At 34.9% G+C, this 13,581-nt stretch overlaps 1 protein-coding gene across 5 annotated transcripts in view; it reads left to right on the plus strand.

The window, feature by feature from the left end:
- The window catches only part of LOC125673788 (neuron navigator 3-like), a 125,379-nt gene that overhangs the window by 34,773 nt on the left and 77,025 nt on the right, over positions 1–13,581 (plus strand). For 4 of the 5 annotated variants that reach the window (XM_056157563.1, XM_056157564.1, XM_048910592.2 and 1 more), the window contains exons 2-3: positions 2,819–2,936; positions 7,497–7,549. In XM_056157563.1, coding sequence (XP_056013538.1) covers positions 2,819–2,936; positions 7,497–7,549 — 171 coding nt within the window. Of the gene's footprint in view, positions 1–1,109; positions 2,539–2,818; positions 2,937–7,496; positions 7,550–13,581 lie in introns of those variants that run through there. The other variant, XM_056157562.1, reaches the window with a different exon arrangement.

The following is a 13,581-nucleotide window of genomic DNA, read 5'->3' on the forward strand; positions in this document are numbered from 1 at the left end:
AGAAAAATATGACTTTGTCCATATTGGATATTCAGTTTTTTGGGGGGCTTTCTTTGATCAGTGAAGAAGCACTGACCAACCCCGGAATGCTCCAGATAAGCCAAATGTTGTACAGAACATCCACCTCTCATTAATCACTGCAAATCTGGTACAGTGTTAATGGCTGCCTACATAGGGCAAACCAGGACAATCTTTAGAGAGCAGTCAAAAGGGCAATAACTCTTACTGTCAAATATACTGTCAGGAGCTCTTTTTCTTGCTGAATAAAATGTAGTAGCAGGAAACGGGTTTGTTGTTGGAATTGATTTTGAAGTTTTGTCAGCTAGATGTTTGTAATTTGCTGAATATCTTGTTTCATTAAATGACAGCTAGTACTATGACTTAGGAAGGGTTCTATTTCAAATCCTCTCTCTCTCTCTCTCTCTCTCTCTCTCTCTCTCTCTCTCTCTCTCTCTCTCTCTCTCTCTCTCCTGCCTCTCTCCCCCTGCTACTATGTACATGTTTCTCCTTCCTCTCTCTCTCCTCTCTTGCCTCCTCTCTCTCTCCCTCTCCCCCTGCTACTATGTACAAAATTTCTCCCCCTCTCCCTTCTTCTTTCTCTCCCTCCCCATATCTCTTCTACTATATACAATGGTTCTCCTTCCTCTCTTTCTCCTCACTTGCCTCCCCTCTCTCTCTCTCTCTCTCTCTCTCTCTCTCTCTCTCTCTCTCTCTCTCCTGCCTCTCTCCTCTCTCCCTGCTACTATGTACAATGTTTCTCCTTCCTCTCTTTCTCCTCACTTGCCTCCTCTCTCTCTTTCTTTCTTTCTCTCTCTTTCTCTCTCTCTCTCTCTCTCTCTCTCTCTCTCTCTCTCTCTCCTGCTTCTCTCTCCCCTCTCCCTGCTACTATGTACAATGTTTCTCCCCCTCTCCTTTCTCTCCCTCTCCATATCTCTTCTACTATGTACAATGTTACAGTAATACATGTGCTCTAAGCTCAGAGTAATGAAATCCAAACACATGTTGAGATGACCAGTGATTTGGTTACCTCTGTATGTGAGAGTAGTCTCCCTTAGTTTGCTCTCTATAATCTGTAAAATGTTCTCGTTAGGCAGAACCATATGGAAAGTCAAGTCATCAGCTATTGATTTTTTATGCCTTGTAGGAAAATGTGAAATTTACTATGAAATTGATTGGGATTTTTTTCCCATTTGTTGTTGGTTTTTTTTGGTTGTATTTTTTTGTTGTTGACATTTCTTGTTTACCTATCAGATCGAGTAGGGTCTTTGCAAACCCCTCTTGACTTTACAATTTACATCAAAATGACTGTGTGACAGTCCCAATCCCAGCAAATAATTTTTTTTTTTGGGATGATAATCGACAGTGTATTGATTTTTAACTCCCCAATACATAAAAATAGTTTAATGACTTGTAATTATGATGTTTAGTCATCCTGAACCAAACTAGATACCTGGTCCTTGATGTATATACCAACAAACAGTTTACTGTTTGATCTCTTAATATCGGGTAATAATTGTGTGGATTTTACGATGAGCAAGCGACCCATCGTGACCAGGTTTTTCTAATTTTCCTGTGTTTTTTGGTTGGAGATATTAATAATGTGTTATAATTGAATCTTTCGCACAGATGCCCTACTACTGAAAATGCCACCTATAGGGAACATCTTTTTGTTTTCTCTAAACATCTGAAGTTTTTTTAAATTTGCCAGATAAAAAAGGCTACAGAAATTTCTCTATCGTAATGTGCTCTTAATGAATAAAGAGTTGCGAGAGTCTTCTCAATGTCTACGGCATAATCATCAACTCAGGAAAGAAATGAAGTCAGCTGTATGAATTATTTAACTGTGAAACAAATCCTAAGTCTGTCATTTCTATGTGAGGCAGTATTGGAGATATTCCGATAGGACAAATTGAACCGTAGTACAGGAAAGCAAGTTGTAAATTTTCCTGTAGAAAATCATCAGTCTGCAAAAGTCAAAATCATTTATGTTAGATGGGAACCATTGTTCATATGCATTAAGGGTCCCCCTGCATGGATGGCAATTGGTTGGAGTAAAACAGCAATGATCTGGATTCTTTCTGAAGATCATTGTGACATGCAGCTCGTCTTGTTCATCTGAAATACTGACAACCTTTTTCCCGTTAAAAAGATGGTTTTCTGCACCGATTTCTTGTTCTGATGCGATTGGATGCCAGTCAATTTTTCCTCCATTTCTGTCTGTGATGAAGCCTAGAAACGATTACTTTTTTCTGGTATAAAATCTACTTTGGCGTCTTCAGTTCTGAAATCAAGACTCCAGGCATTGTCTCAGGATTAAAGATGTTCAGGATCTCATGATGTGCATTTCTGCAGTCTCGTGGAAGTTAACATTGTAATTGACTTGCTGGTCGTGGGTGCTCAAATGTCTCCCAGAAATTAAATTAACGGTGTTGTAATTTTTGGAAATATTGAAAAATGGGATCGTCTTCAAGTCATCCTGTTCAAAGTGAAAATACTGAACACTATAACACGTTTTTCAATGAAAAATTCAAAATTAAGGTTTGTATGTAATTGTTTTAAATTAGTTTTGTGTATAAATTTGTTTTATACATGTGCACTTTTTTTTATATATACCTTTTGACTTTGATTAGGGAAAATCATAATGGGAATGAGTTTGATGTGTTCTGCAAAGTCCAATAAAGTTGGAGGTCTTATATGAAAACAAAATGTGCACCTTCAGTAGGTGAGAAATGCAGAACTTAAAAAAAAGAATTATAGATAAATAAAAACTGAGTTTGTTGCCAGAAAGTTTTATGATTGTGTCATGTTTTTTCTTCAGATATACACAGACTGGGCCAATCATTACTTAGAGAAAGCCAAAAACAAACACACAATCAGTGACCTTCAGCAGGACGTGTCAGATGGAGTCCTTCTAGCCGAGGTCATTGAGGCTGTCAGTAAGTACTTGTAAAATCTCCACAATCCACAAATATTGTAAAATCTCCACAATCTACAAAAAATGTAAAATCTCAACAATCTACGAAAAATGAGTCCTGCAAATTTAATTCTATAGTAGTTGTTCTTGAAAGTCGTCAGGTATTAAACTTGTTGACCACGCGTTAGGGGTGTGCATTTTAGGGACCTTCAAAGCACCCTATTTACAACTTAACTAATTAATGTAGCTCATTACATCAAGACTTTTACTTTTTATGACATTATAATGTCACTAGATGCCGATTTAAACATTTTGAGAAATTACTTGCATTGATCGATTTGTTAGTATATCATCGTAGTTCAGTGGATCAAGTATCAGGTTAATGACCCGCAGATTCCAAATTAGTTCAAATCTGCTGGAAGCTTTTATACAATTAAATGTATTGACTTTTTTTTCAAAAATGATGTATTTTTTAATCCAAAATTGCCTATTTTTCTGCCTTTTTGACATATTTACTTATTACATATCATCATATCTTTCACGATTAAATCATTTCGTGCTGATTTGAGAAACTTTCCAGGTGTAGTGAGCCACCTTAAATACTGTATCATTTGGATTCGTGATGATCAGTAAGAGTAGGTTTTACTGTATGATTTGGATTTGTGATGATTTACTGTGTGTGGATCAGTAAGAGTAGGTTTTACTGTATGATTTGGATTTGTGATGATTTACTGTGTGTGGATCAGTAAGAGTAGGTTTTACTGTATGATTTGGATTTGTGATGATTTACTGTGTAGGATCAGTAAGGGCAGATTTTACTGTATGATTTGGATTTGTGATGATTTACTGTGTGGATCAGTAAGAGTAGGTTTTACCGTATGATTTGGATTTGTGATGATTTACTGTGTGTGGATCAGTAAGAGTAGGTTTTACTGTATGATTTGGATTTGTGATGATTTACTGTGTAGGATCAGTAAGGGCAGATTTTACTGTATGATTTGGATTTGTGATGATTTACTGTGTGGATCAGTAAGAGTAGGTTTTACTGTATCATTTGGATTCGTGATGATTTACTGTGTGGATCAGTAAGAGTAGATTTTACTGTATGATTTGGATTTGTGATGATTTACTGTGTGGATCAGTAAGAGTAGGTTTTACTGTTTGATTTGGATTTGTGATGATTTACTGTGTGGATCAGTAAGAGTAGGTTTTACTGTATGATTTGGATTTGTGATGATTTACTGTGTAGGATCAGTAAGGGCAGATTTTACTGTATGATTTGGATTTGTGATGATTTACTGTGTGGATCAGTAAGAGTAGATTTTACTGTATGATTTGGATTTGTGATGATTTACTGTGTGGATCAGTAAGAGTAGGTTTTACTGTATGATTTGGATTTGTGATGATTTACTGTGTAGGATCAGTAAAAGTAGGTTTTACTGTATGATTTGGATTTGTGATGATTTACTGTGTGGATCAGTAAGAGTAGGTTTTACTGTATGATTTGGATTTGTGATGATTTACTGTGTGGATCAGTAAGAGTAGATTTTACTGTATGATTTGGATTTGTGATGATTTACTGTGTGGATCAGTAAGAGTAGGTTTTACTGTATGATTTGGATTTGTGATGATTTACTGTGTAGGATCAGTAAGGGCAGATTTTACTGTATGATTTGGATTTGTGATGATTTACTGTGTGGATCAGTAAGAGTAGATTTTACTGTATGATTTGGATTTGTGATGATTTACTGTGTAGGATCAGTAAGAGTAGGTTTTACTGTATGATTTGGATTTGTGATGATTTACTGTGTAGATCAGTAAGGGCAAATTTTACTGTATGATTTGGATTTGTGATGATTTACTGTGTGGATCAGTAAGAGTAGGTTTTACCGTATGATTTGGATTCGTGATGATTTACTGTGTGTGGATCAGTAAGAGTAGGTTTTACTGTATGATTTGGATTTGTGATGATTTACTGTGTGGATCAGTAAGAGTAGGTTTTACCGTATGATTTGGATTTGTGATGATTTACTGTGTGTGGATCAGTAAGAGTAGGTTTTACTGTATGATTTGGATTTGTGATGATTTACTGTGTGTGGATCAGTAAGAGTAGGTTTTACTGTATGATTTGGATTTGTGATGATTTACTGTGTGTGGATCAGTAAGAGTAGGTTTTACTGTATGATTTGGATTCGTGATGATTTACTGTGTGTGGATCAGTAGGAGTAGGTTTTACCGTACCTTCTAACCTTTATTTTTTACATGAAGGTTATTTTGTTCACTTTTAATTCCATTGGTAAAGAAAAGAAAGACTTTTGTTATCTTTATTTCATTATAGTGTTCTTGATGCAGAGCAAAGAAAAATTCTAACAGGCATTAATTGTAGTAAGAAGTGTTCAGATTTTTTGTTGGAGATTTATTTATTTTTAGCGATTTTATGAAATGCAGGTCTATAGTCTTGAAGTATTGACAAGAAGCAGTAAACAGATTTCTTCCCCCCCCCCTTAAAACATGTCACAATATCAAAGGGAGAGTAAGAGTCAGAAGAATCTCCGATTAGCAGTACGGTATCGATTTGGTAATATTAACAATTGTTAGCTCTGCACTTCCAGTCCATTTCAGTGTATGATATTTTAATCTTGGTTCTGATGTGTGTGTTTGGTGCTCAGCTTGTATACCATACAATATTGATCTGTAATATAACACAAGGCATTTAGCCATACTTCATAAAACATTACCACCAATGAAGTTTATCTTGTTTTTTTTTAGTTCTTTATGAACAGTTAAACCTTGCAAATCAATGTCGTTTTTGAGCTCAGAACTTAAGATTTTTTTTTTTTGGTGGGGCTAACTAATGGTCAGAAAATACACATGCTGTTAAAATTAATATATCCTGATGTGTTCCTCAGATAAAGGCCCTGCAGTACATGACAGTTAGGTAGATATCCTGGTTCAAGTTCAAATACCAGGCATGGCCTCCTGCCACCAGTCAGACTATCACAATCTGTTCCGGAGCTAGGGGGTACACGTGTAATTGTGATAAGATTTCCTGTAGACAGGAGTTCTGTTGGTAGAGAACTTCATTATCTGGTGAAAAATATAATGATGAGTTTATTATGAAGGAGCATTATGATAGTTACTATAGTAAAAGTTCTTCTGAGTTCAGTTTGTTAATTTCTCAGAATAACATTACCAATTATGATTTGAGACTTGGCTAGATTAATGTGAGAGGTCTGTGCACTTGCAAGTTGCTATATGTCTTGAATCAGGTGCTACTACAATTGTGTATATTCCTGTTACCTAAGTAACGGAGCTGCAGATCTGTAGCTCTCTGGGAAAATGTTGGCACAGATCAAAGAGCTACAGATCCACCCCTTATAAAAACCTTCAATTTATGGCGCAGAAAAATCTGCGCACAGTCAAAACCTTATATTGCTATATTCTTGCATCAATGTCTCACTAATTTAATAACTCAATTTGACAGCTTCAAATGTTTTTATTTGTTGGTGTAACCATGTTAAGCATACAGTCAATTCAAATCCCTTTGATTTTTGCATCTGTTCATAACATCCCAATACAAGTATACAGTTCTCATTTTTCATAGACATGATATAATTAATATAGAATTATCAATAAGAAATGTATAATTCTCCTAGAAGTAATACAAACTCTTAGTGAGTATATTGAAGAGTAATCCTGGTGTGTAATGAAAACTTAGTCTGGTCTCCACCCCCACCACTCTGTTTTCTATAGCGAAGTGTAAAAACAAGAATGGCTGGGATGGGGACCAGACTCGTGTAAGAGGCTAGCCGAATTTAGTTCAATATCTAAACCTATTTAAACAGTAATTCCTTAACTGAAATGGGATGATTTTATTCAATATATTTAATTAGATATATTTATTGGGATAGTAGTTTACACAGAAATTATTGTTTCATAAAGAGGTACATTAAGAGGGTGTTGAGATTACTAAAATTGAATATCACTAACAATTTATTCCGAATCTTAGGTAATAGTTATCTTTCTTGGAATTATAACGTTGCGAAAATTAGCTCTCGTTAAATATATATCTACCCATTTTAATGGAAAATTCGCTTACTTTGTGTCTCACTAAAAATTCCACTTGTCCTTTGACATATTGAATATATAGACTAATGTTCGTACCAAAAAAGTCATGTAAACACATCACTTGTATAACTGCAAGATTTATGAATCATGTGATTTGAAATAAAAAAAGACAAACCCCCTAAAAATCATACTTGACTTTTCTTTATTCATTCCTTATATAATGAAATTTAGTTCAATATGGATTCAGTTGTCATTTCTGTCTACGGTGTTGACTCACCTATTTTGAAATTGTGTAAATTGACCATGTTTAATAAATCTAGAAAAGGGATATTGTCAATAAGTTAACATGTCAGTTTGAATTATTTTCAATACCAGCATGGGTATTAAAATTCATGCAATTGTATAGGAGTCTGGAGGCTTCAGAATTCCAGCAATTGATGCATACATTGATTATCGTTAGTCAAACAGGTTTTTTTTGTTGGTTTATTATTATAGATTTCTTTTACTATTTCAGCTAATGACAAAATCAAAGACATAAAATCCAAACCGAAGAGTACTGCTCAGATGGTAAGTCCCCCATATATACCCCCCCTTGTAAGTCAGCCAGTACAGAGTGCGTCAGCTTCATTGTATTTATTGAAAGACAGATGCAGTGGTGTAAAAGTGTACCCAACAAAGGTACCCAAAATGTACCTTTTTTCTGTAAAAATTGTTTTATCAATGTCAGTCATTATTTGAAGAACTATTATGTATAAGGTACCTCCACAACAAGATGATGTTTATTTATGACCATCCATGTACGTACTGTATATGGTTGGCATGCAGTACAAATGTTTAATCTTATTATTATTTAGATACAGACTCTTTTTGTTTGAGTTTTGTACTGTGTATGGTTGGCAGTACAAATGTTTAATCTTATTATTATTTAGATACAGACTCTTTTTGTTTGAGTTTTGTAGTGTATGGTTGGCAGTACAAATGTTTAATCTTATTTGTATTTAGATACAAACTCTTTTTGTTAGAGTTACCAGATGCTGGTCTCTGATTGAAAGGTACATTGTTCGCTTGCCACTACAGCTGTTGTGGAAACCTCATGTTTATAGAACTTTCCCCTTAAAACAGATGATGTTTAAATTGACCAGTTGCTTGGAAGAAATTCATCTTTTTTCTCTATATTACATTTAATAAGGTTCTCTCTTATATTTGGTACAGAGATGCTTGTCGTGAATCATTTTGACATTGGTGATGGATATGATGTTTAGATATTCATCATTGACTATGTTGGAATATGAGTCTCTGTCATGCAATGACGTTTACTCATACTTTAGGAAAGATGGTTTGCATTGGAGAATATCCTCTTTCAGTTAACATTTAGTGACCAAATTGCCCGGAATAGTGGAAAAATATATGAACCATCTGCCGGCCCTTGTAGAGTAAACAAACTCTTGATTGATACACAGACAGGAGCCATAGTTCATCAGTAAGCCATTTCTATTTGAATCTACCCCTCTGAAAAATTCATAAACAAATGGCAGACATTTCTAATGCGTCTTGACAGGCCTATAACATACAATAATAAGATTGGGGTGTGCATCATTTCATTGTACAGATGTTTGAATGATGGAGTTTGCTTTTCCTTGTTAGACATGAGAGCCTGTAATTAGGATTGTTTCAAGATGCCTTTTATTTTGAAATTCAAGAGGGTAAGAGGATCCTGAGAAAATTGCTTATCTGTGGAATACAGTAAAACTCCGTTATACAGAGAATTCCTGGGGCCTTGTTGGTTACAGTAAAACTCGGTTATACAGAGAATTCCTGAGGCCCTGTTGACCATCTGTTGGTTACAGTAAAACTCGGTTATACAGAGAATTCCTGAGGCCCTGTTGACCATCTGTTGGTAACAGTAAAACTCGGTTATATTGAGAATTCCTGAGGCCCTGTTGACCATCTGTTGGTAACAGTAAAACTCGGTTATACTGAGAATTCCTGAGGCCCTGTTGACCATCTGTTGGTAACAGTAAAACTCGGTTATATTGAGAATTCCTGAGGCCCTGTTGGTTACAGTAAAACTCGGTTATATTGAGAATTCCTGAGGCCCTGTTGGTAACAGTAAAACTCGGTTATATTGAGAATTCCTGAGGCCCTGTTGACCATCTGTTGGTTACAGTAAAACTCCATTATACAGAGAATTCCTGGGGCCTTGTTGGTTACAGTAAAACTCGGTTATACAGAGAATTCCTGAGGCCCTGTTGACCATCTGTTGGTAACAGTAACACTTGGTTATACAGGGAATTCCTGGGGCTCTGTTGGTTATCTGTGGAATACAAGGGGGGGGGGGGGGGGGGGGGCATTTTGTCTTTGTCCTATCTGTCATTTTGTCTGAAACTGTAACCTTGCTTAATAACTTTTGAACAGTAAGTGTTAGAGCTTTGATATTTCACATGAGTATTCCTTGTGACAAGACCTTTTCGTGGGTACTAAACCTTTTGACCTTCGCATTTGACCTACTTTTAAGAAATTTGACATTGGCCATAACTTCTAAATGGTAAATATTAATTTGTCCTTCTGACCTTGGCCATCTTTGGAATTGGCCATTATTGGGGGCATTTCACAAACACATCTTGTTATTTCTGTTATGTCTGTTGACTACAGTAAAAACTCTGACAGGTACAACCAATTTTTGCCACTTGTACATTACCCATGGTGACATCTCTCCAATTTCAATTGATGATTTAGTCATGAGAATTCACTTAACAGACATAATAAAGTGATTTCTAATAAAAGAAATTAGTATCTAAAATGTTAATAAGAGATATCCGATTGTAAAAACAAAAGAAACCATTGAAAATATTGTGATAAAATGAAATGTATGAACAAGAATTGTTGTAAAAGGGCACACATACATTGTTATTATACTCTTTTGAAAATTGGTCCAACATACATGCACTAAGAAAAATTAGTCTTGTCATATCCATAGATTTGCTATATCAAAATTCACTGAACAAATTTTTCAAAAGAAATACGAAGAATTTGGCAATGGATTCAGAAAAACTTCATTATATTTATAAATTTACTGTATCTGTGTTCATACTAAACAACTTTCACTGTACCTAGCAGATGGTTAAATGAATGAATAATTTTCTGTATTTTGAAAACACCAAACCAACCCAACATTGAGATATAATAGAATAAAATTAATGGTTCACCATATAGCTATAAGCTTTAAAGAAGACATGTTTTGGCTGCATGTCATGTAAATTCGTAAGATGATTCCAGCAGTTTGTTTCATGCATTGTAAATACATGCTTCAGAGAAGTAAAAATTATTCCTCAGAACAGATGACTAATGACACAAAGTGAAAGCGAATAGGAATTGAAACAAGCTAATTGGGAACTTAGCACTGGTGGGGAAACCCAATAAAGGAACGTAATCATCCCTTAGACATAGTATTTGTTTGTCGTGTACCATGTTGTGAAGAATGACATTATTAAATTCTTGAGGTTGGGAGTTCTCCATTAACAACGTTTTTAATTGAATTAGATACAGATGTATGGGAGAAATTATTTCTTTGCTGCATGTTAAAAGTGAGTGTTTTTTGCCGAACTGTACCGAAGCTTTAAGAGAATAAGGTGTTCAGAAGTGTAGAGTTTTTGTATCGTTTTATAGTGTTTAAATGCGGCAATAGGATGTAATGAAATCAACAAATGATAGGTGCATTATTTATTACACAAGCCTTTATATTTGTCGACTAAAATAGAAAACGATAGCTTTATGAAGAAATGAGATTCATTTTTAAAAAAAAAAAAATATTGATTATATTCAAGTTCATATTACTATTACTCCACTAAAAGCGATATGTGTTTTTCAAAATGACATCAAACATCTGTTGTGTCGAACAATATTTTTTGGAAAGAGACATCATTAAATACTGGTAAAAATGATATTGATTTTATCAAAATGGTATCCCCCTCCTTAGGACAAATGAAGATGGAACACTCCAACAGAGAGAGATCGAGATCTGCATAATGAAGTAAACAATAACACACCAAATTTCATGCAGGGGGAGTCGTTTCAATGGAATAATCCGCCAGCAGCTGTAACTTCCATGTTTCACACATCACTGAGTTTTGCTCCCTTTCTTCATTAATAACATGAAGATTTCTGTTTCCAGAGGAGACGTTTTTTAGGGGCCCTTTATGAGTTGTTTAAACTGTCTTGTCTTGATAAGCTGTAAGTGACATCTGCCTTTGTCTTCCAAAAAAAATAAAATTCTTGATTTTCGATGAGGATTCAGTTAAAGTGTTCCTGTCAGTTTGGTGCACAAAGGTAAGGCAGTTATGGTTATACTAGTGAAGGAAGTTTAAAAATATAACACATTAGTGGTTTAATGACCATTATCGTGATGTAAACTATAATAGTTTAGATAGTCTTTATAAGCCAAATGGGAGTTTGTCACCATAATTATTGTAGTAGCTAACTTATTCTATGGTATCTGATGAATAATACACCACTTACATTTTATGTGTTGTTTGTAGTCTTACTTTACACATTTAAGGCACTTAACAGTTTGTATCCCTTTTAAGATGCCGATCGGAAGCTCTGTAGGAAAGAAGTGTGTCCCCAATATTTACCCATGCAGAGAGCTACAGATCGGCATCTAAGATCCCTATAGCTAAGAGGATTGTTGGCAGTGTTTAGAATTGATTTGAATCTAAAGCAGATCAATGATAGTGTATATGAACTAGATGGTAGTGACAAAGTGTAACAACATGACAATATATCTATCACATTGATCACAGAGGAAGTGTAGCAATATGACAATATATCTATCACATTGATCACAGAGGAAGTGTAGCAATATGACAATATATTTATCACATTGATCACAGAGGAAGTGTAACAACATGACAATATATCTATCACATTGATCACAGAGGAAGTGTAGCAATATGACAATATATCTATCACATTGATCACAGAGGAAGTGTAGCAATATGACAACATATCTATCACATTGATCACAGAGGAAGTGTAGCAATATGACAATATATTTATCACATTGATCACAGAGGAAGTGTAGCAATATGACAATATATTTATCACATTGATCACAGAGGAAGTGTAGCAATATGACAATATATCTATCACTTTGATCACAGAGGAAGTGTAGCAATATGACAATATATCTATCACTTTGATCACAGAGGAAGTGTAGCAATATGACAATATATCTATCACTTTGATCACAGAGGAAGTGTAGCAATATGACAATATATTTATCACATTGATCACAGAGGAAGTGTAGCAATATGACAATATATCTATCACTTTGATCACAGAGGAAGTGTAGCAACATGATACTATATTTATCACATTGATCACAGAGGAAGTGTAGCAACATGACAACATACCTATCACCTTGATTGCAGGTCTTTATGATACAGTATCATATTGTGAGTTCTATATGTCATTGATCTGGAATGAGTCTTGAGTGTGGCATAAGTTTAACTTTTATATTGTTCTAGTCATTCTCATTTGTTACTGTTATATAATTAATGAAATACAGTATTATATATTACACATATATATTAATTAATACCATATAGGTCTGCAATTGTAATTTTCAAAAATAATACTATTGTACTACCATACAAGACTAAGAAATCTGATCAAAGGTAATAAGGTCATGACAACTGTATTGCGATGCATATCCAATCACTAATGTTCTTTTTGTGATGTGATGTTGTGAGGTAAGTAGCCATGACACAAATGTTGACCATCTCAGAAGAATTTCAGTGTTGTCGTCAGAACATTTTGCTCATGCAGAAGACCATTGGGACTTGTTTATTGTCTCGGTCCTAGCATAATCAGAAGTTCAGGGCTTTAATACGTCAACTTTGTTCGGAGAAGACTCTTCCAGAATATTGATATTCTCACAACTCCAGCGCAAAGCCCTGTAGAATTTCATGGGGATGTCTGCTGTTTGTGTCGGGCTCGGACATTTAAAGACAGTTTGGGAGTTGTTAACCCTAACTGTCACCAGACGAATTGTAATGGAAGTTCTGTTTATTGAAGTCAGTATATCGATGAATATTGTTTGTCACAATTTGTAACACAGAGGTTCAATAGTTGAACCAAATTTAGTCCAATTTATCTAATTAATTGTAAGCCCTGGAGAGATTAGTTTGTTTAGATTGCTGGAAGTGAATTCTCTTTTAACTGAGTGAAGATGTGGAATATTGAAGTGTAGGGTTATTTAGAAACTTAAGAGAAATATGTCAAGATGTAGAAGAGAGTGAATGAGGTTGACTTTGTTCTCAGGAATGGTGTTTATTTGCTACATCATTATTAACATATGGCAGGTGTTGCCAATTAGAATTTCTGGCCTCAAGATCATGAAACTTCTTAGATGTAAGTCAAAGAGTAGTCGAACAGTGGTCAATCACCTGACTGCTGTAGGATTACAGACCTGGAGTTTCTGTTTTTAGCTCACCTGAGATGAAATCTTCAGTAAACTTTTTAATTAAAGTTTGTCCAGCATCTTTTGTCTGTAAATTTTTCTCATTTTTGACTTATTCCAGAGAACTATGTACCAGAGT

This window comes from Ostrea edulis, chromosome 3 (assembly GCF_947568905.1).
Source record: "Ostrea edulis chromosome 3, xbOstEdul1.1, whole genome shotgun sequence".
In the NCBI taxonomy this organism is placed as follows: domain Eukaryota; kingdom Metazoa; phylum Mollusca; class Bivalvia; order Ostreida; family Ostreidae; genus Ostrea; species Ostrea edulis.